A 25,171-nucleotide genomic window follows, 5' to 3' on the forward strand; every position below is an offset into this window, starting at 1 on the left:
GCGGTTTCTGATGAGGGTCTGGGGTCTAGGGTGCAGCTTCTGATTAGACCCTGGGTCTGGGGGACAGTTTCTGATTAGGGTCTGGGGTCTGGGGAGCAGTTTCTGATGAGGGTCTGGGGTCTGGGGTGCAGATTCTGATTAGAGCCTGGGTCTGGGGTGCAGATTCTGATTAGAGCCTGGGTCTGGGCGGCAGATTTTGATGAAGTCCTGGGGTCTAGGGCCAGTTTCTAATAAGGGCCTGGGGGTCTGGGAGGCAGTTAATGCCTGACGGACTGAATTGTTTGTCGATGGGAGTGAGTGTGGCATTTGGGTGGAATGGCGATCCCAGGACTATTGTTGGCAACTTTGGAGACAAGGCCCAACATTGGGGACAGGGCCCAATATCGGGGACAGGGCCCAGTATTGGGGGCAGGGCCCAATATCGGGGACAAGGCCCAATATCGGGGACAAGACCAACATCAAGGACAAGGCCCAATATTGGGACAGGACCCAACATCGAGGACAAGGCCCAATATCGGGGACAGGGCCCAGCATCGGGGACAAGACCCAACATCAGGGACAGGGCCCAACATCGGGGACAGGGCCCAGCATCGAGGACAAGGCCCAATATTGGGGATAGAGCCCAACATCGGGGACAGGGCCCAACATCGGGGACAGGGCCCAACATGGGGGACAGGGCCCAACATAGGGGGCAGGGCCCAACATCGGGGACTGGGCCCAATATCGGGGACAAGGCCCAACATCTGGGACAAGGCCCAACATCGGGGACAAGACCCAACATCAGGGACAGGGCCCAATATCGGGGACAGGGCCCAATATAGGGGACAAGGCCCAATTTCGGGGACATGGCCCAATATCGGGGACAAGACCCATTTTCAGGGACAGGGCACAACATTGAGGACAAGGCCCAATATCAGGGACAGGGCCCAACATCAAGGACAAGGCTCAGCATCGGGGACAGGGCCCAGCATTGGGGACAAGACCCAACATTAGGGACAGGGCCCAATATCGGGGACAGGGCCCAGCATCAAGGACAAGGCTCAGCATCGGGGACAGGGCCCAGCATTGGGGACAAGACCCAACATCAGGGACAAGGCCCAATATCAGGGACAGGGCCCAACATCAAGAACAAGGCTCAGCATTGGGGACAGGGCCCAGCATCAAGGACAAGGCCCAGCATCAGGAACAGGGCCCAATATCGGGGACAGGGCCCAACATCGAGGACAAGGCTCAACATAAGGGACAGGGCCCAACATTGGAGACAGGGCCTAACATCGGGGACAGGGCCCAATATCGGGAACAAGGCCCAGCCAAAGCTAGTGTTGGGTAGGAGGGTTCTGCATCTTCTGTGACCCCTGTGGCTCCAGGGGTCGCGACACCTTTCTCCCTGGTAACCAAGCAGCCTGGGGTAAAGTGTCATGCCCACCCTGGAATGACCATCAAGGCATATGTAGCAGCTATGACATGGGGTAGTCAATACCTCTACCGTCATCACTGCATCCAAGATGTATAGTAAGGCAGCGTTCTTCCTGAAGACTGAGTCGGGGGTACACCTCACCCTGGAGAAGGGACTCACTATGGATGGGATGTTTTGCCTCTTGACCTGTACCATCCCTCTCCTGGAAGTAATGGTGGAAGTGCAACAGAGAAGGAGCTTCATTTCATTTTAAAGGAATGGAGGAAGCTTTACATGTTCTCTAACCCCGTGCTGTCCCTGCCCTGGGAGTGTATGATGGAGACAGTGTAGAGAGGGCTTTACATATTATCTAACCCCGTGCTGTCCCTGCCCTGGGAGTGTATGACAAGGACAGTGTAGAGAGGGTTTATATATTATCTAACCCCGTGCTGTCCCTGCCCTGGGAGTGTATGACAGGGACAGTGTAGAGAGCGTTTACATATTATCTAACCCCGTGCTGTCCCTGCCCTGGGAGTGTATGACAGGGACAGTGTAGAGAGCGTTTACATATTATCTAACCCCGTGCTGTCCCTGCCCTGGGAGTGTATGACAGGGACAGTGTAGAGAGGGTTTATATATTATCTAACCCTGTGCTGTCCCTGCCCTGGGAGTGTATGACAAGGACAGTGTAGAGAGGGTTTACATATTATCTAACCCCGTGCTGTCCCTGCCCTGGGAGTGTATGACAGGGACAGTGTAGAGAGGGTTTACATATTATCTAAACCCGTGCTGTCCCTGCCCTGGGAGTGTATGACAGGGACAGTGTAGAGAGGGTTTACATATTATCTAAACCCGTGCTGTCCCTGCCCTGGGAGTGTATGACAAGGACAGTGTAGAGAGGGTTTATATATTATCTAACCCCGTGCTGTCCCTGCCCTGGGAGTGTATGACAGGGACAGTGTAGAGAGGGTTTACATATTATCTAACCCCGTGCTGTGCCTGCCCTGGGAGTGTATGACAGGGACAGTGTAGAGAGGGTTTACATATTATCTAAACCCGTGCTGTCCCTGCCCTGGGAGTGTATGACAGGGACAGTGTAGAGAGGGTTTACATATTATCTAAACCCGTGCTGTCCCTGCCCTGGGAGTGGTTGCTTTTCACGCATGGGAACATTAACCCATTTTGTTTGTATTTAATAATGCTGTGGTTTACCTGTTAATTTATGTCATCAGGATGCAGCATATGACAAATACTGGACAGAAAATGTTGTGTCATCTCAGACCTTTTGTAAAAGCTTTTTTCAAGAAACACTTCTTTGAATTCTTGAAAAGCCAGTACCCCTCTAATCAATCGCAGTTATATCTCTCATCTTGAATACCTATTGGATGTGGTCTTTGATACATTATGGTTATTAATCACTTGCCATGATTGTGACATTTTGCAAATTTCACCCCGTTCCCAGAACTTTCAGTCCCATTGAATGTTTGATGTTTATGACAATTATTGTGTATTTGCTGTGATTTACAGAGGCTCTGTCTGTTAACATGTCACACTGCTCTGTATAAATACCCTGCTAATTCCGTGTCAGCAGGGACACTGACACAGACTAGAAGGCACTCACATTCTTGTGGTAAGTGATTAAGTTCAACAATACTAGGGGCTCAAAGTAATGATCACACCTTAAACGTCTCTGCAACAGCGGGACTGAGAGTGCACTGGCAGAAATTGTGAGGGTGGACAGGGGAATGTGGTGGAATGGATTGGAGCAAATCATTGAGATAGGAAGGTGCAGTGTATGTTACCCTGAGCAGGGGGGTAATGGTGACCTTCCTGCTGTGAGGGTGGTGCTATGCAGTTAGATAGGATAGCTTTGTGCTTATTACCGGGACTGAAAGTTCTTTCTGTTTGCTAGTATTTCAGAATCTCCTCAGCCTGGCTGCAGAAATGATCAGAGGTGGTGAGCGGACCAACGAGGCAGCGACCTCACAACTGGAACTGGAGTACGGACCTGGGAAGGGCCCTAACTCTCCGGAGCCGGTGCAAAGTGGGGCCTTGGAGAGCTCCAGACAAGGCCCCAGGCTGCTCTCCTGCCTAGTGGCTGTCAATGTCCTCTGCCTGGGCATTGCTCTGATCTGTGCGGGGGCTTTCAGGGAGGTCCCAGTGAGGCACAATGCGGTCCTGCTATCACTCACTGTCGTGATGGGTTTAACTGCTGGCTGGATGCTGTCCTATGTTTTGTGTACAGCTCGAAGGAAGAGGGTTATTGTTTACAAGGACCCCCACGCTGGGCCAGTGTGGCTGAGAGGTATGAAAGGACACCTTCTGCAATAAAATCTTCTTACTCTGACAACAAGATCCACACATATGTAGTCCCATTGATAAGTTATAATTAGATAAATTATACAAACACAGTTAGATAGATTGAAGAATGGCTGTTTCCCTGCTATCAGACTTATGAACGGATCTCTCATATATTCACATTGAACACTATACTGTGCATTCTGTTCTATTAGCTTGATGTGTACTTATGTAAGGTATGATCTATCAGGTTAGCATGCAAAACAATACTTTTCACTATATGTTGGTACAAGCAACAGTGATAAACCAAATCAAATTAAATCAAATTAAATAGAAGTAAAGTTATATAAAATAGCAAGGATAATGGTCTCCTCAGGTCTAGCCACTCTTCAAACCCCTGCCCCTGCACGGGAGATGTCCCATGTGCTGTTAGTAATTCTCATCCTGCTCCCTCCCACTCTCACTTTGTGATGGTGACTGACCAATGGGGGAGGGGGGGGGCGGCTCTAACTGCGATACCTGCCCCAAACCAGTCAGTCAGGAGGAAGAAGCCAAAGACTGTGCTCATTTGGAAGACCCTATCCTCCCCCAGTTTAGAATCGTGGCCTCTCACATTGCCTTCCCTTGGGATCTTCCTGTGCCGTATTGGCTGGAGGAATTCTGTGACCCAAGTTGGAAAGTCAATCCATGAAGCAAAGTTGGAGCGGGAGGCCAAATGCCCCTTTCACCCACACTGCCAACACCACCCCAAGGATTAGACCCAGCCAAGCCCAGATGTAGGAACTGCTCAATCCTTCTCCCTGTCTGTACCTCTGAACCCCAGCAGTGGACAGGCTGGAAATCTGTTGCCTGGAGATGTGAACAATGTAGGCCATGCCCACCCTTAAAGCCCAGGGCCACTTAGTTAATGGAGAAGCTATCAGAGTCCAGAGTTCATCTTCTCCTCCTTCCGCAACAGAGCCCCACCCCCGACATTTCCCCTCCTATTCAGGATCAGCCAGTATGTGGACCTGGTTCCATTGACAAAACATGAAGTCTCATCCAGCTGAAGCATTCAAATCCCTAGAGTGTGGAAGCAGGCCATTCAGTCCATTGGATCCACAACAACGTTCCAAAGGGCATCCCAGCCAGATTCATCCTACTGAGCACTAATTAACATTTAGCATGGCCAATCCACCCTAGCCTGCACATCTTTGGACTGTGGGAGGAAACCGGAGCACCCGGAGCAAATCCACACAGACACAGGGAGAATGTGCAAACTCCACACAGAGTGTCACCTGAGGCTGGAATCAAACCTGGGTCTCTGGTGCTGTGATGCTAACCACTGAGCCGCCATGCCACCCCAGCTCTCAATCTCTCTTTCTGCAGACTCTGCTTGACCTGCTGAGCATTTCCAACAGGTTTGGTTTTATTTCAGATTGTTGGCACCAGCAGTGTTTCGTGTTGGTCTCAGTCCCTGACCTCCTGGTCTATGTTCTGGTTGACAGGAGGTTTGCTGCTGTTTGGAGCTTGCAGTTTGCTGCTTGATGTCTTCAAGATTGTCCATGTTGCTGGGTTTAAAGGCTGCGAGCACCCTGTTAAATTTGTCTTCCCAATCACTCAGCTCCTGTTTACTTTCATGCAGGTGAGTGAGTTGCTGACATGTCAGTGATATGCTGTTGTAAAATAAATCAAGGCGCTGTAAATCTGAAACAACAATGGAGATAGCTGGAGAAAGTTGGCAAGTCTGGCAGAGAGAGACAGCAGAGTTCTGAAGGAGGATCACTGGACCTGTTTCTCACTCCACAGATGCTCTCAGACTTGCTGAGTTTCTCCAGCTATTCCTGTTTGATCAGTGGCCAAATGACTGAGCCATGCCCAGTGCTGCAGAACTGTGGCGACAGAGATCACTGACAAAATGCTGATACTGCCCTTGAGGTCAGTGGTGGGGTGGGGGAGGGGGGGCATTCCTGTGAAATTCCTTCCCTGTTGCTTTGCATCATCATTTTGAGCACCGTCCAAGGGCCAGCAGGGGTTGCCCCTGGCCTGGGAGTTCACAGGTTCAAGTCCCACCCCAGGATTTGAGCTGAAACACCATGGTTGACACTTACCTGCAGTGCTGTGGGAGTGCTGCACTGATGGACGTGTTGGCTCAGACGTTAAAATCTGTCATACTCAGGAGAATGTAAAACAAGCCAGGGATTTTTGGTAAGTTTGTCATCATCTCGTGTGGTCTGATGAGTGTGTGAGGCCGATTGAAATGAGGGATCTGTAGATGGACATATTAGTGAAGAGTTTGTTGGGTTTGACTTGGTTTTATAAATATGGGGAGCTTGTAATGAGTGGGCCTGTTAACAGGCTGAGGTAGCAGGCACTGGATTTCCTGACTGACTGCCCCTGTTCCACAGCTCCTTGGAGAGGGAGCATGTGGAATCCATCAGTACTCTCAATGCCTTTAGAGAGAGATGGACACCCTGCAGTAGAGTGTTTTATTTCCCCATCTAATGCCATTTTGATTTAGATTCTACACTCCCTCCTTACCTCTTGCTCACCTTCTGGTGGTACGGCAGCTCAGTGGTTAGCACTGATGCCTCACAGCACCAGGGACCCAGTTTCCACCTTTTGGTGACTGTCTCTGTGGAGTTTGCACATTCTCCCCATGTCTGTGTGGGTTCCTCCGGGTGCTCCGGTTTCCTCCCACAGTCCAAAGATGTGCAGGTTAGGTGGATTGGCCATGCTAAATTGCCTGTAGTGTTCAGGGGATGTGCAGGCTGGGTAAGTCAGCCATGGGAAATGCAAGGATATAGTGGGGGAGGTGTGATGCCCTTCAGAGGGTCAGTATGGACTTGATGGGCTGAATGGCCTACTCACCCACTGTAGGGATTCTATTGTTCTGATAATCTTTATTGTCCTTAATGGGTATTGCATATAAATTGACCAATTGGAGAACCTGAGTGATTTATTGCTGGTGTTTAATAGATAAAAGAGTACCATGGTGATTTACTGATGGTAAAAAACAATCAGTCTGAATATGAAAGAAAGTAATCAGTCCAGTAAGTTTTATAGTGCGTGGTTTCGCTGACATTAAGCTCTCACATCACAATGTCGACTTGATTGTAAATGTAACTTCTTTTGGATTGTAACATAGTTCTCCACAGTGTCCTGACAAATGTGACCAAAATTGCTCTTCGCTGCGTGAAAATTTCTTACATTACAGCAGCGGCAACAGTTAAAACAAGCACTTAATTACTCATTAAACAGCCTTGAAATCATGTAAGATGCTGTATAAATGTAAGTCTTTATTGTTATTGTTCCCTAATCCAGTCTTACTTCCTATGGGTTCATTCCAAAGACTGCATTCAGCTCCATCAAGACATCGCAAGGTGAGCATTACTTCTTTTAAATCCACCAGTGCAGGTTAGGGTGGATTTGCCTGCTAAATTGTCCCATAGTGTCCAGGGATGTGAGGGTTAGGGTGGGTTGGCCATGCTAAATGTTCCCATAGTGGCCAGGCATGTGCAGGTTAGTGTGGATTAGCCATGCTAAAATATCCCATTGTGCCCAGGGATGTGCGGGTTAGGGTGGGTCGGCCGTGCTAAATTGTCCCGCAGTGCACAGGGATGTGCAGGTAAGGGTGGATTGGCCGTGCTACAATGTCCCATATTGCCCAGGGATGTGCAGGTTAGTGTGAATTTGCTGTGCTAAAATGTCCTGCAGTGCTCAGGGATGTGCAGGTTAGGGTGGATTGGCCGTTCTAAATTGTCCTATAGTGTCCAGGGATGTGCAGGTTAGTGTGGATTGGCCGTGCTAAATTGTCCCGCAGTGCCCAGGGATGTGCAGTTTAGGGTGGATTGGCCGTGCTAAAATGTCCTGCAGTGCCCAGGGATGTGCAGGTTAGGGTGGATTGGCCGTGCTACAATGTCCCATATTGCCCAGGGATGTGCAGGTTAGTGTGAATTTGCTGTGCTAAAATGTCCTGCAGTGCTCAGGGATGTGCAGGTTAGGGTGGATTGGCCGTTCTAAATTGTCCCATTGTGCCCAGGGATGTGTGGGTTAGGGTGGGTTGGCCGTGGGAAATTGTCCCATGGAGCCCAGGGATGAGAGGGTTAGGTGGATTGTCCGTGTTAAATTGTCCCGTAGTTCCAAGGGATGTGCGGGTTAGGGTGGATTGGCCATGCTAAATTGTCCCGTAGTGCCCAGTGATGTGCGGGTTAGGTGGGTTGGCCATTCTAAAGTGTCCCGTAGTGCCCAGGGATGTGCAGGTTAGGGTGGGTTGGCCGTGGGAAATTGTCCCATGGAGCCCAGGGATGAGAGGGTTAGGTGGATTGTCCGTGTTAAATTGTCCCGTAGTTCCAAGGGATGTGCGGGTTAGGGTGGATTGGCCATGCTAAATTGTCCCATAGTCCCCAGGAATGTGTGGGTTAGGGTGGATTGGCATTGCTAAAATATCCCATTGTGCCCAGGGATGTGCGGGTTAGGGTGGATTGGCCGTGCTAAATTGTCCCATAGTGCCCAGGGATATGCAGGTTAGTGTGGATTGGCCGTGCTAAATTGTCCCATAGTGCCCAGGAATGTGCGGGTTAGGGTGGGTCGGCCATGCTAAATTGTCCCGTAGTGCGGAGGGATGTGCAGGTTAGAGTGGGTTGGCCATGCCAAATTGTCCTGTAGTGCCCAGGGATGTGCAGCTAAGGGTGGATTGGCCGTGCTAAAGTGTCCTGCAGTGCCCAGGGATGTGCAGGTTAGTTAGAATTGGCCGTGCTAAATTGTCCCATAGTGCCCAGGGATGTGCAGGTAATTGTGGATTGGCCGTGCTAAATTGTCCCGTAGTGCCCAGGGATGAGCGGTTTCGGGTGGATTGGCCGTGCTAAAATGTCCCATAGTGCCCAGGAATGTGCATTTTCGGGTGGATTGGCCGTGCTAAATTGTCTCATCGTGCCCAGGGATGTGCAGGTTAGTGTGGATTGGCCATTCTAAATTGTCCCGTAGTGCCCAGGGATGTGCAGGTTAGTGTGGATTGGCCGTGCTAAATTGTCCCATAGTGCCCAGGGATGTGCGGGTTAGGGTGGTTCGGCCGTGCTAAATTATCCTGCAGTGCGGAGGGATGTGCAGGTTAGGGTGGATTGGCCGTCCTAAAATGTCCCATTGTGCCCAGAGATGTGCAGGTTAGGGAGGGTTGACGGTGCTAAATTGTCCTATTGTGCCCAGGGATGTGCAGGTTAGGGTGGATTGGCCGTGGGAAATTGTCCCATAGAGCCCAGGGATGAGAGGGTTAGGGTGGATTGTCTGTGTTAAATTGTCCCGTAGTTCCCAGGGATGTGCGGGTTAGGGTGGATTGGCCGTGCTAAATTGTCCCGTAGTCCCCAGGAATGTGCGGGTTAGGGTGCATCGGCCATGCTAAATTGTCCCGCAGTGCACAGGGATGTGCAGGTTAGTTTGAATTGGCCGTGCTAAAATGTCCCATAGTGCCCAGGGATGTGGAGGTTAGGGTGGATTGGCCGTGCTAAATTGTCTCATAGTGCCCAGGGATGTGCAGGTTAGGGTGGATTGGCCATGCTAAATTATCCTGCAGTGCCCAGGGATGTGCGGTTTAGGTGGGTTGGCCATTCTAAATTGTCCCGTAGTGCCCAGAGATGTGCAGGTTAGTTTGAATTGGCCGTGCTAAATTGTCCCATAGTGCCCAGGGATGTGCGGGTTAGGGTGGATCGGCCATGCTAAATTATCCTGCAGTGCCCAGGGATGTGCGGGTTAGGGTGGATTGGCCGCCCTAAAATGTCCCATTGTGCCCAGGGATGTGCAGGTTAGGGTGGGTTGGCCGTGCTAAATTGTCCCATTGTGCCCAGGGATGTGCAGGTTAGGGTGGATTGGCCGTGGGAAATTGTCCCATAGAGCCCAGGGATGAGAGGGTTAGGTGGATTGTCTGTGTTAAATTGTCCCGTAGTTCCAAGGGATGTGCGGGTTAGGGTGGATTGGCCGTGCTAAATTGTCCCGTAGTCCCCAGGAATGTGCGGGTTAGGGTGGATCGGCCATGCTAAATTGTCCCGCAGTGCACAGGGATGTGCAGGTTAGTTTGAATTGGCCATGTTAAAATGTCCCATAGTGCCCAGGGATGTGGCGGTTAGGGTGGATTAGCCGTGCTAAATTGTCCCATAGGGCCCAGGGATGTGCAGGTTAGGGTGGATTGGCCGTGGGAAATTGTCCCATAGAGCCCAGGGATGAGAGGGTTAGGTGGATTGTCTGTGTTAAATTGTCCCGTAGTTCCAAGGGATGTGCGGGTTAGGGTGGATTGGCCATGCTAAATTGTCCCGTAGTCCCCAGGAATGTGTGGGTTAGGGTGGATTGGCATTGCTAAAATATCCCATTGTGCCCAGGGATGTGCGGGTTAGGGTGGATTGGCCGTGCTAAATTGTCCCATATCGCCCAGGAATATGCAGGTTAGTGTGGATTGGCCGTGCTAAATTGTCCCATAGTGCCCAGGAATGCGCGGGTTAGGGTGGGTCGGCCATGCTAAATTGTCCCGTAGTGCCCAGGGATGTGCAGGTTAGAGTGGGTGGGCCATGCCAAATTGTCCCGCAGTGCCCAGGGATGTGCAGCTAAGGGTGGATTGGCTGTGCTAAAGTGTCCTGCAGTGCCCAGGGATGTGCAGGTTAGGGTGGATTGGCCGTGCTACAATGTCCCATATTGCCCAGGGATGTGCAGGTTAGTGTGAACTTGCTGTGCTAAAATGTCCTGCAGTGCTCAGGGATGTGCAGGTTAGGGTGGATTGGCCATTCTAAATTGTCCTATAGTGTCCAGGGATGTGCAGGTTAGGGTGGATTGGCCATCCTAAAATGTCCCATTGTGCCCAGGGATGTGCAGGTTAGGGTGGGTTCGCGGTGCTAAATTGTCCCATTGTGCCCAGTGATGTGCAGCTTAGGGCGGACTGGCCGTGGGAAATTGTCCCATAGAGCCCAGGGATGAGAGGGTTAGGGTGGATTGTCCGTGTTAAATTGTCCCGTAGTTCCAAGGGATGTGCGGGTTAGGGTGGATTGGCCGTGCTAAATTGTCCCGTAGTCCCCAGGAATGTGCGGGTTAGGGTGGATCGGCCATGCTAAATTGTCCCGCAGTGCACAGGGATGTGCAGGTTAGTTTGAATTGGCCATGTTAAAATGTCCCATAGTGCCCAGGGATGTGGCGGTTAGGGTGGATTAGCCGTGCTAAATTGTCCCATAGGGCCCAGGGATGTGCAGGTTAGTGTGGATTGGCCGTGCTAAAATGTCCCGTGCCCAGGGATGTGCAGGTTAGGGTGGATTGGCCGTTCTAAATTGTCCTATAGTGTCCAGGGATGTGCAGGTTAGTGTGGATTGGCCGTGCTAAATTGTTCCGTAGTGCCCAGGGATGTGCAGTTTAGGGTAGATTGGCCGTGCTAAATTGTCTCATCGTGCCCAGGGATGTGCAGGTTAGGGTGGGTTGGCCGTGCTAAATTGTCCCATAGTGCCCAGGGATGTGCAGGTTAGGGTGTATTGGCCGTGCTAAATTGTCCCATAGTGCCCAGGGATGTGCAGGTTAGGGTGGATCGGCCGTGCTAAATTATCCTGCAGTGCCCAGGGATGTGCAGGTTAGGGTGGATAGGCCGTCCTAAAATGCCCCATTGTGCCCAGGGATGTGCCGGTTATGGTTGGGTGGCCATGCTAAATTGTCCGATTGTGCCCAGGGATGTACAGGTTAGGGTGGATTGGCCGTGGGAAATTGTCCCATAGAGCCCAGGGATGAGAGGGTTAGAGAGGATTGTCCGTGTTAAATTGTCCCGTAGTTCCCAGGGATGTGCGGGTTAGGGTGGATTGGCCATGCTAAATTGTCCCGTAGTCCCCAGGAATGTGCAGTTTAGGGTGGATCGGACGTGCTAAATTGTCCCGCAGTGCGGAGGGATGTGCAGGTTAGTTTGAATTGGCCGTGCTAAAATGTCCCATAGTGCCCAGGGATGTGCAGGTTAGGGTGGATTGGCTGTGCTAAAATGTCCCATAGTGCCCAGGGATGTGCAGGTTAGTTAGAATTGGCCGTGCTAAATTGTCCCATAGTGCCCAGGGATGTGCAGGTTATTGTGGATTGGCCGTGCTAAATTGTCCCGTAGTGCCCAGGGATGAGCGGTTTCGGGTGGATTGGCCGTGCTAAAATGTCCCATAGTGCCCAGGAATGTGCATTTTCGGGTGGATTGGCCGTGCTAAATTGTCTCATCGTGCCCAGGGATGTGCAGGTTAGTGTGGATTGGCCATTCTAAATTGTCCCGTAGTGCCCAGGGATGTGCAGGTTAGTGTGGATTGGCCGTGCTAAATTGTCCCATAGTGCCCAGGGATGTGCGGGTTAGGGTGGTTCGGCCGTGCTAAATTATCCTGCAGTGCGGAGGGATGTGCAGGTTAGGGTGGATTGGCCGTCTTAAAATGTCCCATTGTGCCCAGAGATGTGCAGGTTAGGGAGGGTTGACGGTGCTAAATTGTCCTATTGTGCCCAGGGATGTGCAGGTTAGGGTGGATTGGCCGTGGGAAATTGTCCCATAGAGCCCAGGGATGAGAGGGTTAGGGTGGATTGTCTGTGTTAAATTGACCCGTAGTTCCCAGGGATGTGCGGGTTAGGGTGAATTGGCCGTGCTAAATTGTCCCGTAGTCCCCAGGAATGTGCGGGTTAGGGTGGATCGGCCATGCTAAATTGTCCCGTAGTGCACAGGGATGTGCAGGTTAGTTTGAATTGGCCGTGCTAAAATGTCCCATAGTGCACAGGGATGTGCAGGTTAGGGTGGATTGGCCGTGCTAAATTGTCCCATAGTGCCCAGGAATGTGCATTTTCGGGTGGATTGGCCGTGCTAAATTGTCTCATCGTGCCCAGGGATGTGCAGGTTAGTGTGGATTAGCCATGCTAAATTGTCCTGTAGTGCCCAGTGATGTGCAGGTTAGGGTGGGTCGGCCATTCTAAATTGTCCCGTAGTGCCCAGGGATGTGCAGGTCAGTGTGGATTGGCCATCCTAAAATGTCCCATTGAGCCCAGCGATGTGCAGGTTAGGGTGCATTGGCCATGCTAAATTGCCCCATAGTACCCAGGAATGTGTGGGTTAGGGTGCATTGGCCGTGCTAAATTGTCCCATAGTGCCCAGGGATGTGCAGGTTAGTGTGGATTGGCCGTGCTAAATTGTCCCGCAGTGCCCAGGGATGAGCAGGTAAAGGTGGATTGGCCGTGCTAAAATGTCCCATATTGCCCAGGGCTGTGCAGGATGGTTTGAATTGGCCGTGCTAAAATGTCCCGTGCCCAGGGATGTGCAGGTTAGGGTGGATTGGCCGTTCTAAATTGTCCTATAGTGTCCAGGGATGTGCAGGTTAGTGTGGATTGGCCGTGCTAAATTGTTCCGTAGTGCCCAGGGATGTGCAGTTTAGGGTAGATTGGCCGTGCTAAATTGTCTCATAGTGCCCAGGGATGTGCAGGTTAGTGTGGATTGGCCCTGCTAAATTGTCCCGTAGTGCCCAGTGATGTGCGGGTTAGGTGGGTTGGCCATTCTAAAGTGTCCCGTAGTGCCCAGGGATGTGCAGGTTAGGGTGGGTTGGCCGTGGGAAATTGTCCCATGGAGCCCAGGGATGAGAGGGTTAGGTGGATTGTCCGTGTTAAATTGTCCCGTAGTTCCAAGGGATGTGCGGGTTAGGGTGGATTGGCCATGCTAAATTGTCCCGTAGTCCCCAGGAATGTGTGGGTTAGGGTGGATTGGCATTGCTAAAATATCCCATTGTGCCCAGGGATGTGCGGGTTAGGGTGGATTGGCCGTGCTAAATTGTCCCATAGTGCCCAGGGATATGCAGGTTAGTGTGGATTGGCCGTGCTAAATTGTCCCATAGTGCCCAGGAATGTGCGGGTTAGGGTGGGTCGGCCATGCTAAATTGTCCCGTAGTGCGGAGGGATGTGCAGGTTAGAGTGGGTTGGCCATGCCAAATTGTCCTGTAGTGCCCAGGGATGTGCAGCTAAGGGTGGATTGGCCGTGCTAAAGTGTCCTGCAGTGCCCAGGGATGTGCAGGTTAGTTAGAATTGGCCGTGCTAAATTGTCCCATAGTGCCCAGGGATGTGCAGGTAATTGTGGATTGGCCGTGCTAAATTGTCCCGTAGTGCCCAGGGATGAGCGGTTTCGGGTGGATTGGCCATGCTAAAATGTCCCATAGTGCCCAGGAATGTGCATTTTCGGGTGGATTGGCCGTGCTAAATTGTCTCATCGTGCCCAGGGATGTGCAGGTTAGTGTGGATTGGCCATTCTAAATTGTCCCGTAGTGCCCAGGGATGTGCAGGTTAGTGTGGATTGGCCGTGCTAAATTGTCCCATAGTGCCCAGGGATGTGCGGGTTAGGGTGGTTCGGCCGTGCTAAATTATCCTGCAGTGCGGAGGGATGTGCAGGTTAGGGTGGATTGGCCGTCTTAAAATGTCCCATTGTGCCCAGAGATGTGCAGGTTAGAGAGGGTTGACGGTGCTAAATTGTCCTATTGTGCCCAGGGATGTGCAGGTTAGGGTGGATTGGCCGTGGGAAATTGTCCCATAGAGCCCAGGGATGAGAGGGTTAGGGTGGATTGTCCGTGTTAAATTGTCCCGTAGTTCCCAGGGATGTGCGGGTTAGGGTGGATTGGCCGTGCTAAATTGTCCCGTAGTCCCCAGGAATGTGCGGGTTAGGGTGGATCGGCCATGCTAAATTGTCCCGCAGTGCACAGGGATGTGCAGGTTAGGGTGGATTGGCCGTTCTAAATTGTCCTATAGTGTCCAGGGATGTGCAGGTTAGTGTGGATTGGCCGTGCTAAATTGTTCCGTAGTGCCCAGGGATGTGCCGTTTAGGGTAGATTGGCCGTGCTAAATTGTCTCATCGTGCCCAGGGATGTGCAGGTTAGGGTGGGTTGGCCGTGCTAAATTGTCCCATAGTGCCCAGGGATGTGCAGGTTAGGGTGTATTGGCCGTGCTAAATTGTCCCATAGTGCCCAGGGATGTGCAGGTTAGGGTGGATTGGCCATGCTAAATTATCCTGCAGTGCCCAGGGATGTGCGGTTTAGGTGGGTTGGCCATTCTAAATTGTCCCGTAGTGCCCAGAGATGTGCAGGTTAGTTTGAATTGGCCGTGCTAAATTGTCCCATAGTGCCCAGGGATGTGCGGGTTAGGGTGGATCGGCCATGCTAAATTATCCTGCAGTGCCCAGGGATGTGCGGGTTAGGGTGGATTGGCCGCCCTAAAATGTCCCATTGTGCCCAGGGATGTGCAGGTTAGGGTGGGTTGGCCGTGCTAAATTGTCCCATTGTGCCCAGGGATGTGCAGGTTAGGGTGGATTGGCCGTGGGAAATTGTCCCATAGAGCCCAGGGATGAGAGGGTTAGGTGGATTGTCTGTGTTAAATTGTCCCGTAGTTCCAAGGGATGTGCGGGTTAGGGTGGATTGGCCGTGCTAAATTGTCCCGTAGTCCCCAGGAATGTGCGGGTTAGGGTGGATCGGCCATGCTAAATTGTCCCGCAGTGCACAGGGATGTGCAGGTTAGTTTGAATTGGCCATGTTAAAATGTCCCATAGTGCCCAGGGATGTGGCGGTTAGGGTGGATTAGCCGTGCTAAATTGTCCCATAGGGCCCAGGGATGTGCAGGTTAGGGTGGATTGGCCGTGGGAAATTGTCCCATAGAGCCCAGGGATGAGAGGGTTAGGTGGATTGTCTGTGTTAAATTGTCCCGTAGTTCCAAGGGATGTGCGGGTTAGGGTGGATTGGCCATGCTAAATTGTCCCGTAGTCCCCAGGAATGTGTGGGTTAGGGTGGATTGGCATTGCTAAAATATCCCATTGTGCCCAGGGATGTGCGGGTTAGGGTGGATTGGCCGTGCTAAATTGTCCCATATCGCCCAGGAATATGCAGGTTAGTGTGGATTGGCCGTGCTAAATTGTCCCATAGTGCCCAGGAATGCGCGGGTTAGGGTGGGTCGGCCATGCTAAATTGTCCCGTAGTGCCCAGGGATGTGCAGGTTAGAGTGGGTGGGCCATGCCAAATTGTCCCGCAGTGCCCAGGGATGTGCAGCTAAGGGTGGATTGGCTGTGCTAAAGTGTCCTGCAGTGCCCAGGGATGTGCAGGTTAGGGTGGATTGGCCGTGCTACAATGTCCCATATTGCCCAGGGATGTGCAGGTTAGTGTGAACTTGCTGTGCTAAAATGTCCTGCAGTGCTCAGGGATGTGCAGGTTAGGGTGGATTGGCCATTCTAAATTGTCCTATAGTGTCCAGGGATGTGCAGGTTAGGGTGGATTGGCCATCCTAAAATGTCCCATTGTGCCCAGGGATGTGCAGGTTAGGGTGGGTTCGCGGTGCTAAATTGTCCCATTGTGCCCAGTGATGTGCAGCTTAGGGCGGACTGGCCGTGGGAAATTGTCCCATAGAGCCCAGGGATGAGAGGGTTAGGGTGGATTGTCCGTGTTAAATTGTCCCGTAGTTCCAAGGGATGTGCGGGTTAGGGTGGATTGGCCGTGCTAAATTGTCCCGTAGTCCCCAGGAATGTGCGGGTTAGGGTGGATCGGCCATGCTAAATTGTCCCGCAGTGCACAGGGATGTGCAGGTTAGTTTGAATTGGCCATGTTAAAATGTCCCATAGTGCCCAGGGATGTGGCGGTTAGGGTGGATTAGCCGTGCTAAATTGTCCCATAGGGCCCAGGGATGTGCAGGTTAGTGTGGATTGGCCGTGCTAAAATGTCCCGTGCCCAGGGATGTGCAGGTTAGGGTGGATTGGCCGTTCTAAATTGTCCTATAGTGTCCAGGGATGTGCAGGTTAGTGTGGATTGGCCGTGCTAAATTGTTCCGTAGTGCCCAGTGATGTGCAGTTTAGGGTAGATTGGCCGTGCTAAATTGTCTCATCGTGCCCAGGGATGTGCAGGTTAGGGTGGGTTGGCCGTGCTAAATTGTCCCATAGTGCCCAGGGATGTGCAGGTTAGGGTGTATTGGCCGTGCTAAATTGTCCCATAGTGCCCAGGGATGTGCAGGTTAGGGTGGATTGGCCGTGGGAAATTGTCCCATAGAGCCCAGGGATGAGAGGGTTAGGTGGATTGTCTGTGTTAAATTGTCCCGTAGTTCCAAGGGATGTGCGGGTTAGGGTGGATTGGCCATGCTAAATTGTCCCGTTGTCCCCAGGAATGTGTGGGTTAGGGTGGATTGGCATTGCTAAAATATCCCATTGTGCCCAGGGATGTGCGGGTTAGGGTGGATTGGCCGTGCTAAATTGTCCCATATCGCCCAGGAATATGCAGGTTAGTGTGGATTGGCCGTGCTAAATTGTCCCATAGTGCCCAGGAATGCGCGGGTTAGGGTGGGTCGGCCATGCTAAATTGTCCCGTAGTGCCCAGGGATGTGCAGGTTAGAGTGGGTGGGCCATGCCAAATTGTCCCGCAGTGCCCAGGGATGTGCAGCTAAGGGTGGATTGGCTGTGCTAAAGTGTCCTGCAGTGCCCAGGGATGTGCAGGTTAGGGTGGATTGGCCGTGCTACAATGTCCCATATTGCCCAGGGATGTGCAGGTTAGTGTGAACTTGCTGTGCTAAAATGTCCTGCAGTGCTCAGGGATGTGCAGGTTAGGGTGGATTGGCCATTCTAAATTGTCCTATAGTGTCCAGGGATGTGCAGGTTAGGGTGGATTGGCCATCCTAAAATGTCCCATTGTGCCCAGGGATGTGCAGGTTAGGGTGGGTTCGCGGTGCTAAATTGTCCCATTGTGCCCAGTGATGTGCAGCTTAGGGCGGACTGGCCGTGGGAAATTGTCCCATAGAGCCCAGGGATGAGAGGGTTAGGGTGGATTGTCCGTGTTAAATTGTCCCGTAGTTCCAAGGGATGTGCGGGTTAGGGTGGATTGGCCGTGCTAAATTGTCCCGTAGTCCCCAGGAATGTGCGGGTTAGGGTGGATCGGCCATGCTAAATTGTCCCGCAGTGCACAGGGATGTGCAGGTTAGTTTGAATTGGCCATGTTAAAATGTCCCATAGTGCCCAGGGATGTGGCGGTTAGGGTGGATTAGCCGTGCTAAATTGTCCCATAGGGCCCAGGGATGTGCAGGTTAGTGTGGATTGGCCGTGCTAAAATGTCCCGTGCCCAGGGATGTGCAGGTTAGGGTGGATTGGCCGTTCTAAATTGTCCTATAGTGTCCAGGGATGTGCAGGTTAGTGTGGATTGGCCGTGCTAAATTGTTCCGTAGTGCCCAGGGATGTGCAGTTTAGGGTAGATTGGCCGTGCTAAATTGTCTCATCGTGCCCAGGGATGTGCAGGTTAGGGTGGGTTGGCCGTGCTAAATTGTCCCATAGTGCCCAGGGATGTGCAGGTTAGGGTGTATTGGCCGTGCTAAATTGTCCCATAGTGCCCAGGGATGTGCAGGTTAGGGTGGATCGGCCGTGCTAAATTATCCTGCAGTGCCCAGGGATGTGCAGGTTAGGGTGGATAGGCCGTCCTAAAATGCCCCATTGTGCCCAGGGATGTGCCGGTTATGGTTGGGTGGCCATGCTAAATTGTCCGATTGTGCCCAGGGATGTACAGGTTAGGGTGGATTGGCTGTGCTAAAATGTCCCATAGTGCCCAGGGATGTGCAGGTTAGTTAGAATTGGCCGTGCTAAATTGTCCCATAGTGCCCAGGGATGTGCAGGTTATTGTGGATTGGCCGTGCTAAATTGTCCCGTAGTGCCCAGGGATGAGCGGTTTCGGGTGGATTGGCCGTGCTAAAATGTCCCATAGTGCCCAGGAATGTGCATTTTCGGGTGGATTGGCCGTGCTAAATTGTCTCATCGTGCCCAGGGATGTGCAGGTTAGTGTGGATTGGCCATTCTAAATTGTCCCGTAGTGCCCAGGGATGTGCAGGTTAGTGTGGATTGGCCGTGCTAAATTGTCCCATAGTGCCCAGGGATGTGCGGGTTAGGGTGGTTCGGCCGTGCTAAATTATCCTGCAGTGCGGAGGGATGTGCAGGTTAGGGTGGATTGGCCGTCTTAAAATGTCCCATTGTGCCCAGAGATGTGCAGGTTAGGGAGGGTTGACGGTGCTAAATTGTCCTATTGTGCCCAGGGATGTGCAGGTTAGGGTGGATTGGCCGTGGGAAATTGTCCCATAGAGCCCAGGGATGAGAGGGTTAGGGTGGATTGTCTGTGTTAAATTGACCCGTAGTTCCCAGGGATGTGCGGGTTAGGGTGAATTGGCCGTGCTAAATTGTCCCGTAGTCCCCAGGAATGTGCGGGTTAGGGTGGATCGGCCATGCTAAATTGTCCCGTAGTGCACAGGGATGTGCAGGTTAGTTTGAATTGGCCGTGCTAAAATGTCCCATAGTGCACAGGGATGTGCAGGTTAGGGTGGATTGGCCGTGCTAAATTGTCCCATAGTGCCCAGGAATGTGCATTTTCGGGTGGATTGGCCGTGCTAAATTGTCTCATCGTGCCCAGGGATGTGCAGGTTAGTGTGGATTAGCCATGCTAAATTGTCCTGTAGTGCCCAGTGATGTGCAGGTTAGGGTGGGTCGGCCATTCTAAATTGTCCCGTAGTGCCCAGGGATGTGCAGGTCAGTGTGGATTGGCCATCCTAAAATGTCCCATTGAGCCCAGCGATGTGCAGGTTAGGGTGCATTGGCCATGCTAAATTGCCCCATAGTACCCAGGAATGTGTGGGTTAGGGTGCATTGGCCGTGCTAAATTGTCCCATAGTGCCCAGGGATGTGCAGGTTAGTGTGGATTGGCCGTGCTAAATTGTCCCGCAGTGCCCAGGGATGAGCAGGTAAAGGTGGATTGGCCGTGCTAAAATGTCCCATATTGCCCAGGGCTGTGCAGGATGGTTTGAATTGGCCGTGCTAAAATGTCCCGTGCCCAGGGATGTGCAGGTTAGGGTGGATTGGCCGTTCTAAATTGTCCTATAGTGTCCAGGGATGTGCAGGTTAGTGTGGATTGGCCGTGCTAAATTGTTCCGTAGTGCCCAGGGATGTGCAGTTTAGGGTAGATTGGCCGTGCTAAATTGTCTCATCGTGCCCAGGGATGTGCAGGTTAGTGTGGATTGGCCCTGCTAAATTGTCCCGTAGTGCCCAGTGATGTGCGGGTTAGGTGGGTTGGCCATTCTAAAGTGTCCCGTAGTGCCCAGGGATGTGCAGGTTAGGGTGGGTTGGCCGTGGGAAATTGTCCCATGGAGCCCAGGGATGAGAGGGTTAGGTGGATTGTCCGTGTTAAATTGTCCCGTAGTTCCAAGGGATGTGCGGGTTAGGGTGGATTGGCCATGCTAAATTGTCCCGTAGTCCCCAGGAATGTGTGGGTTAGGGTGGATTGGCATTGCTAAAATATCCCATTGTGCCCAGGGATGTGCGGGTTAGGGTGGATTGGCCGTGCTAAATTGTCCCATAGTGCCCAGGGATATGCAGGTTAGTGTGGATTGGCCGTGCTAAATTGTCCCATAGTGCCCAGGAATGTGCGGGTTAGGGTGGGTCGGCCATGCTAAATTGTCCCGTAGTGCGGAGGGATGTGCAGGTTAGAGTGGGTTGGCCATGCCAAATTGTCCTGTAGTGCCCAGGGATGTGCAGCTAAGGGTGGATTGGCCGTGCTAAAGTGTCCTGCAGTGCCCAGGGATGTGCAGGTTAGTTAGAATTGGCCGTGCTAAATTGTCCCATAGTGCCCAGGGATGTGCAGGTAATTGTGGATTGGCCGTGCTAAATTGTCCCGTAGTGCCCAGGGATGAGCGGTTTCGGGTGGATTGGCCATGCTAAAATGTCCCATAGTGCCCAGGAATGTGCATTTTCGGGTGGATTGGCCGTGCTAAATTGTCTCATCGTGCCCAGGGATGTGCAGGTTAGTGTGGATTGGCCATTCTAAATTGTCCCGTAGTGCCCAGGGATGTGCAGGTTAGTGTGGATTGGCCGTGCTAAATTGTCCCATAGTGCCCAGGGATGTGCGGGTTAGGGTGGTTCGGCCGTGCTAAATTATCCTGCAGTGCGGAGGGATGTGCAGGTTAGGGTGGATTGGCCGTCTTAAAATGTCCCATTGTGCCCAGAGATGTGCAGGTTAGAGAGGGTTGACGGTGCTAAATTGTCCTATTGTGCCCAGGGATGTGCAGGTTAGGGTGGATTGGCCGTGGGAAATTGTCCCATAGAGCCCAGGGATGAGAGGGTTAGGGTGGATTGTCCGTGTTAAATTGTCCCGTAGTTCCCAGGGATGTGCGGGTTAGGGTGGATTGGCCGTGCTAAATTGTCCCGTAGTCCCCAGGAATGTGCGGGTTAGGGTGGATCGGCCATGCTAAATTGTCCCGCAGTGCACAGGGATGTGCAGGTTAGGGTGGATTGGCCGTTCTAAATTGTCCTATAGTGTCCAGGGATGTGCAGGTTAGTGTGGATTGGCCGTGCTAAATTGTTCCGTAGTGCCCAGGGATGTGCCGTTTAGGGTAGATTGGCCGTGCTAAATTGTCTCATCGTGCCCAGGGATGTGCAGGTTAGGGTGGGTTGGCCGTGCTAAATTGTCCCATAGTGCCCAGGGATGTGCAGGTTAGGGTGTATTGGCCGTGCTAAATTGTCCCATAGTGCCCAGGGATGTGCAGGTTAGGGTGGATTGGCCATGCTAAATTATCCTGCAGTGCCCAGGGATGTGCGGTTTAGGTGGGTTGGCCATTCTAAATTGTCCCGTAGTGCCCAGAGATGTGCAGGTTAGTTTGAATTGGCCGTGCTAAATTGTCCCATAGTGCCCAGGGATGTGCGGGTTAGGGTGGATCGGCCATGCTAAATTATCCTGCAGTGCCCAGGGATGTGCGGGTTAGGGTGGATTGGCCGCCCTAAAATGTCCCATTGTGCCCAGGGATGTGCAGGTTAGGGTGGGTTGGCCGTGCTAAATTGTCCCATTGTGCCCAGGGATGTGCAGGTTAGGGTGGATTGGCCGTGGGAAATTGTCCCATAGAGCCCAGGGATGAGAGGGTTAGGTGGATTGTCTGTGTTAAATTGTCCCGTAGTTCCAAGGGATGTGCGGGTTAGGGTGGATTGGCCGTGCTAAATTGTCCCGTAGTCCCCAGGAATGTGCGGGTTAGGGTGGATCGGCCATGCTAAATTGTCCCGCAGTGCACAGGGATGTGCAGGTTAGTTTGAATTGGCCATGTTAAAATGTCCCATAGTGCCCAGGGATGTGGCGGTTAGGGTGGATTAGCCGTGCTAAATTGTCCCATAGGGCCCAGGGATGTGCAGGTTAGGGTGGATTGGCCGTGGGAAATTGTCCCATAGAGCCCAGGGATGAGAGGGTTAGGTGGATTGTCTGTGTTAAATTGTCCCGTAGTTCCAAGGGATGTGCGGGTTAGGGTGGATTGGCCATGCTAAATTGTCCCGTAGTCCCCAGGAATGTGTGGGTTAGGGTGGATTGGCATTGCTAAAATATCCCATTGTGCCCAGGGATGTGCGGGTTAGGGTGGATTGGCCGTGCTAAATTGTCCCATATCGCCCAGGAATATGCAGGTTAGTGTGGATTGGCCGTGCTAAATTGTCCCATAGTGCCCAGGAATGCGCGGGTTAGGGTGGGTCGGCCATGCTAAATTGTCCCGTAGTGCCCAGGGATGTGCAGGTTAGAGTGGGTGGGCCATGCCAAATTGTCCCGCAGTGCCCAGGGATGTGCAGCTAAGGGTGGATTGGCTGTGCTAAAGTGTCCTGCAGTGCCCAGGGATGTGCAGGTTAGGGTGGATTGGCCGTGCTACAATGTCCCATATTGCCCAGGGATGTGCAGGTTAGTGTGAACTTGCTGTGCTAAAATGTCCTGCAGTGCTCAGGGATGTGCAGGTTAGGGTGGATTGGCCATTCTAAATTGTCCTATAGTGTCCAGGGATGTGCAGGTTAGGGTGGATTGGCCATCCTAAAATGTCCCATTGTGCCCAGGGATGTGCAGGTTAGGGTGGGTTCGCGGTGCTAAATTGTCCCATTGTGCCCAGTGATGTGCAGCTTAGGGCGGACTGGCCGTGGGAAATTGTCCCATAGAGCCCAGGGATGAGAGGGTTAGGGTGGATTGTCCGTGTTAAATTGTCCCGTAGTTCCAAGGGATGTGCGGGTTAGGGTGGATTGGCCGTGCTAAATTGTCCCGTAGTCCCCAGGAATGTGCGGGTTAGGGTGGATCGGCCATGCTAAATTGTCCCGCAGTGCACAGGGATGTGCAGGTTAGTTTGAATTGGCCATGTTAAAATGTCCCATAGTGCCCAGGGATGTGGCGGTTAGGGTGGATTAGCCGTGCTAAATTGTCCCATAGGGCCCAGGGATGTGCAGGTTAGTGTGGATTGGCCGTGCTAAAATGTCCCGTGCCCAGGGATGTGCAGGTTAGGGTGGATTGGCCGTTCTAAATTGTCCTATAGTGTCCAGGGATGTGCAGGTTAGTGTGGATTGGCCGTGCTAAATTGTTCCGTAGTGCCCAGTGATGTGCAGTTTAGGGTAGATTGGCCGTGCTAAATTGTCTCATCGTGCCCAGGGATGTGCAGGTTAGGGTGGGTTGGCCGTGCTAAATTGTCCCATAGTGCCCAGGGATGTGCAGGTTAGGGTGTATTGGCCGTGCTAAATTGTCCCATAGTGCCCAGGGATGTGCAGGTTAGGGTGGATCGGCCGTGCTAAATTATCCTGCAGTGCCCAGGGATGTGCAGGTTAGGGTGGATAGGCCGTCCTAAAATGCCCCATTGTGCCCAGGGATGTGCCGGTTATGGTTGGGTGGCCATGCTAAATTGTCCGATTGTGCCCAGGGATGTACAGGTTAGGGTGGATTGGCCGTGGGAAATTGTCCCATAGAGCCCAGGGATGAGAGGGTTAGAGAGGATTGTCCGTGTTAAATTGTCCCGTAGTTCCCAGGGATGTGCGGGTTAGGGTGGATTGGCCATGCTAAATTGTCCCGTAGTCCCCAGGAATGTGCAGTTTAGGGTGGATCGGACGTGCTAAATTGTCCCGCAGTGCGGAGGGATGTGCAGGTTAGTTTGAATTGGCCGTGCTAAAATGTCCCATAGTGCCCAGGGATGTGCAGGTTAGGGTGGATTGGCTGTGCTAAAATGTCCCATAGTGCCCAGGGATGTGCAGGTTAGTTAGAATTGGCCGTGCTAAATTGTCCCATAGTGCCCAGGGATGTGCAGGTTATTGTGGATTGGCCGTGCTAAATTGTCCCGTAGTGCCCAGGGATGAGCGGTTTCGGGTGGATTGGCCGTGCTAAAATGTCCCATAGTGCCCAGGAATGTGCATTTTCGGGTGGATTGGCCGTGCTAAATTGTCTCATCGTGCCCAGGGATGTGCAGGTTAGTGTGGATTGGCCATTCTAAATTGTCCCGTAGTGCCCAGGGATGTGCAGGTTAGTGTGGATTGGCCGTGCTAAATTGTCCCATAGTGCCCAGGGATGTGCGGGTTAGGGTGGTTCGGCCGTGCTAAATTATCCTGCAGTGCGGAGGGATGTGCAGGTTAGGGTGGATTGGCCGTCTTAAAATGTCCCATTGTGCCCAGAGATGTGCAGGTTAGGGAGGGTTGACGGTGCTAAATTGTCCTATTGTGCCCAGGGATGTGCAGGTTAGGGTGGATTGGCCGTGGGAAATTGTCCCATAGAGCCCAGGGATGAGAGGGTTAGGGTGGATTGTCTGTGTTAAATTGACCCGTAGTTCCCAGGGATGTGCGGGTTAGGGTGAATTGGCCGTGCTAAATTGTCCCGTAGTCCCCAGGAATGTGCGGGTTAGGGTGGATCGGCCATGCTAAATTGTCCCGTAGTGCACAGGGATGTGCAGGTTAGTTTGAATTGGCCGTGCTAAAATGTCCCATAGTGCACAGGGATGTGCAGGTTAGGGTGGATTGGCCGTGCTAAATTGTCCCATAGTGCCCAGGAATGTGCATTTTCGGGTGGATTGGCCGTGCTAAATTGTCTCATCGTGCCCAGGGATGTGCAGGTTATTGTGGATTAGCCATGCTAAATTGTCCTGTAGTGCCCAGTGATGTGCAGGTTAGGGTGGGTCGGCCATTCTAAATTGTCCCGTAGTGCCCAGGGATGTGCAGGTCAGTGTGGATTGGCCATCCTAAAATGTCCCATTGAGCCCAGCGATGTGCAGGTTAGGGTGCATTGGCCATGCTAAATTGCCCCATAGTACCCAGGAATGTGTGGGTTAGGGTGCATTGGCCGTGCTAAATTGTCCCATAGTGCCCAGGGATGTGCAGGTTAGTGTGGATTGGCCGTGCTAAATTGTCCCGCAGTGCCCAGGGATGAGCAGGTAAAGGTGGATTGGCCGTGCTAAAATGTCCCATATTGCCCAGGGCTGTGCAGGATGGTTTGAATTGGCCGTGCTAAAATGTCCCGTGCCCAGGGATGTGCAGGTTAGGGTGGATTGGCCGTTCTAAATTGTCCTATAGTGTCCAGGGATGTGCAGGTTAGTGTGGATTGGCCGTGCTAAATTGTTCCGTAGTGCCCAGGGATGTGCAGTTTAGGGTAGATTGGCCGTGCTAAATTGTCTCATAGTGCCCAGGGATGTGCAGGTTAGTGTGGATTGGCCCTGCTAAATTGTCCCGTAGTGCCCAGTGAT

The 25,171-nt window shown here is 52.3% G+C and overlaps 1 protein-coding gene across 1 annotated transcript in view; it reads left to right on the forward strand.

The window, feature by feature from the left end:
* Positions 1-845: 845 nt before the first annotated feature.
* LOC132210862 (proton channel OTOP2-like) overlaps positions 846-25,171 on the forward strand; it is a 61,289-nt gene continuing 36,963 nt past the window's right edge. Inside the window, exons 1-4 of the mRNA XM_059653559.1 lie at positions 846-1,326; positions 3,309-3,701; positions 5,182-5,318; positions 6,998-7,056. Coding sequence (XP_059509542.1) covers positions 846-1,326; positions 3,309-3,701; positions 5,182-5,318; positions 6,998-7,056 — 1,070 coding nt within the window. The remainder of the gene's footprint in view (positions 1,327-3,308; positions 3,702-5,181; positions 5,319-6,997; positions 7,057-25,171) is intronic.

Source organism: Stegostoma tigrinum, chromosome 22 (assembly GCF_030684315.1).
Source record: "Stegostoma tigrinum isolate sSteTig4 chromosome 22, sSteTig4.hap1, whole genome shotgun sequence".
Lineage (NCBI taxonomy): Eukaryota > Metazoa > Chordata > Chondrichthyes > Orectolobiformes > Stegostomatidae > Stegostoma > Stegostoma tigrinum.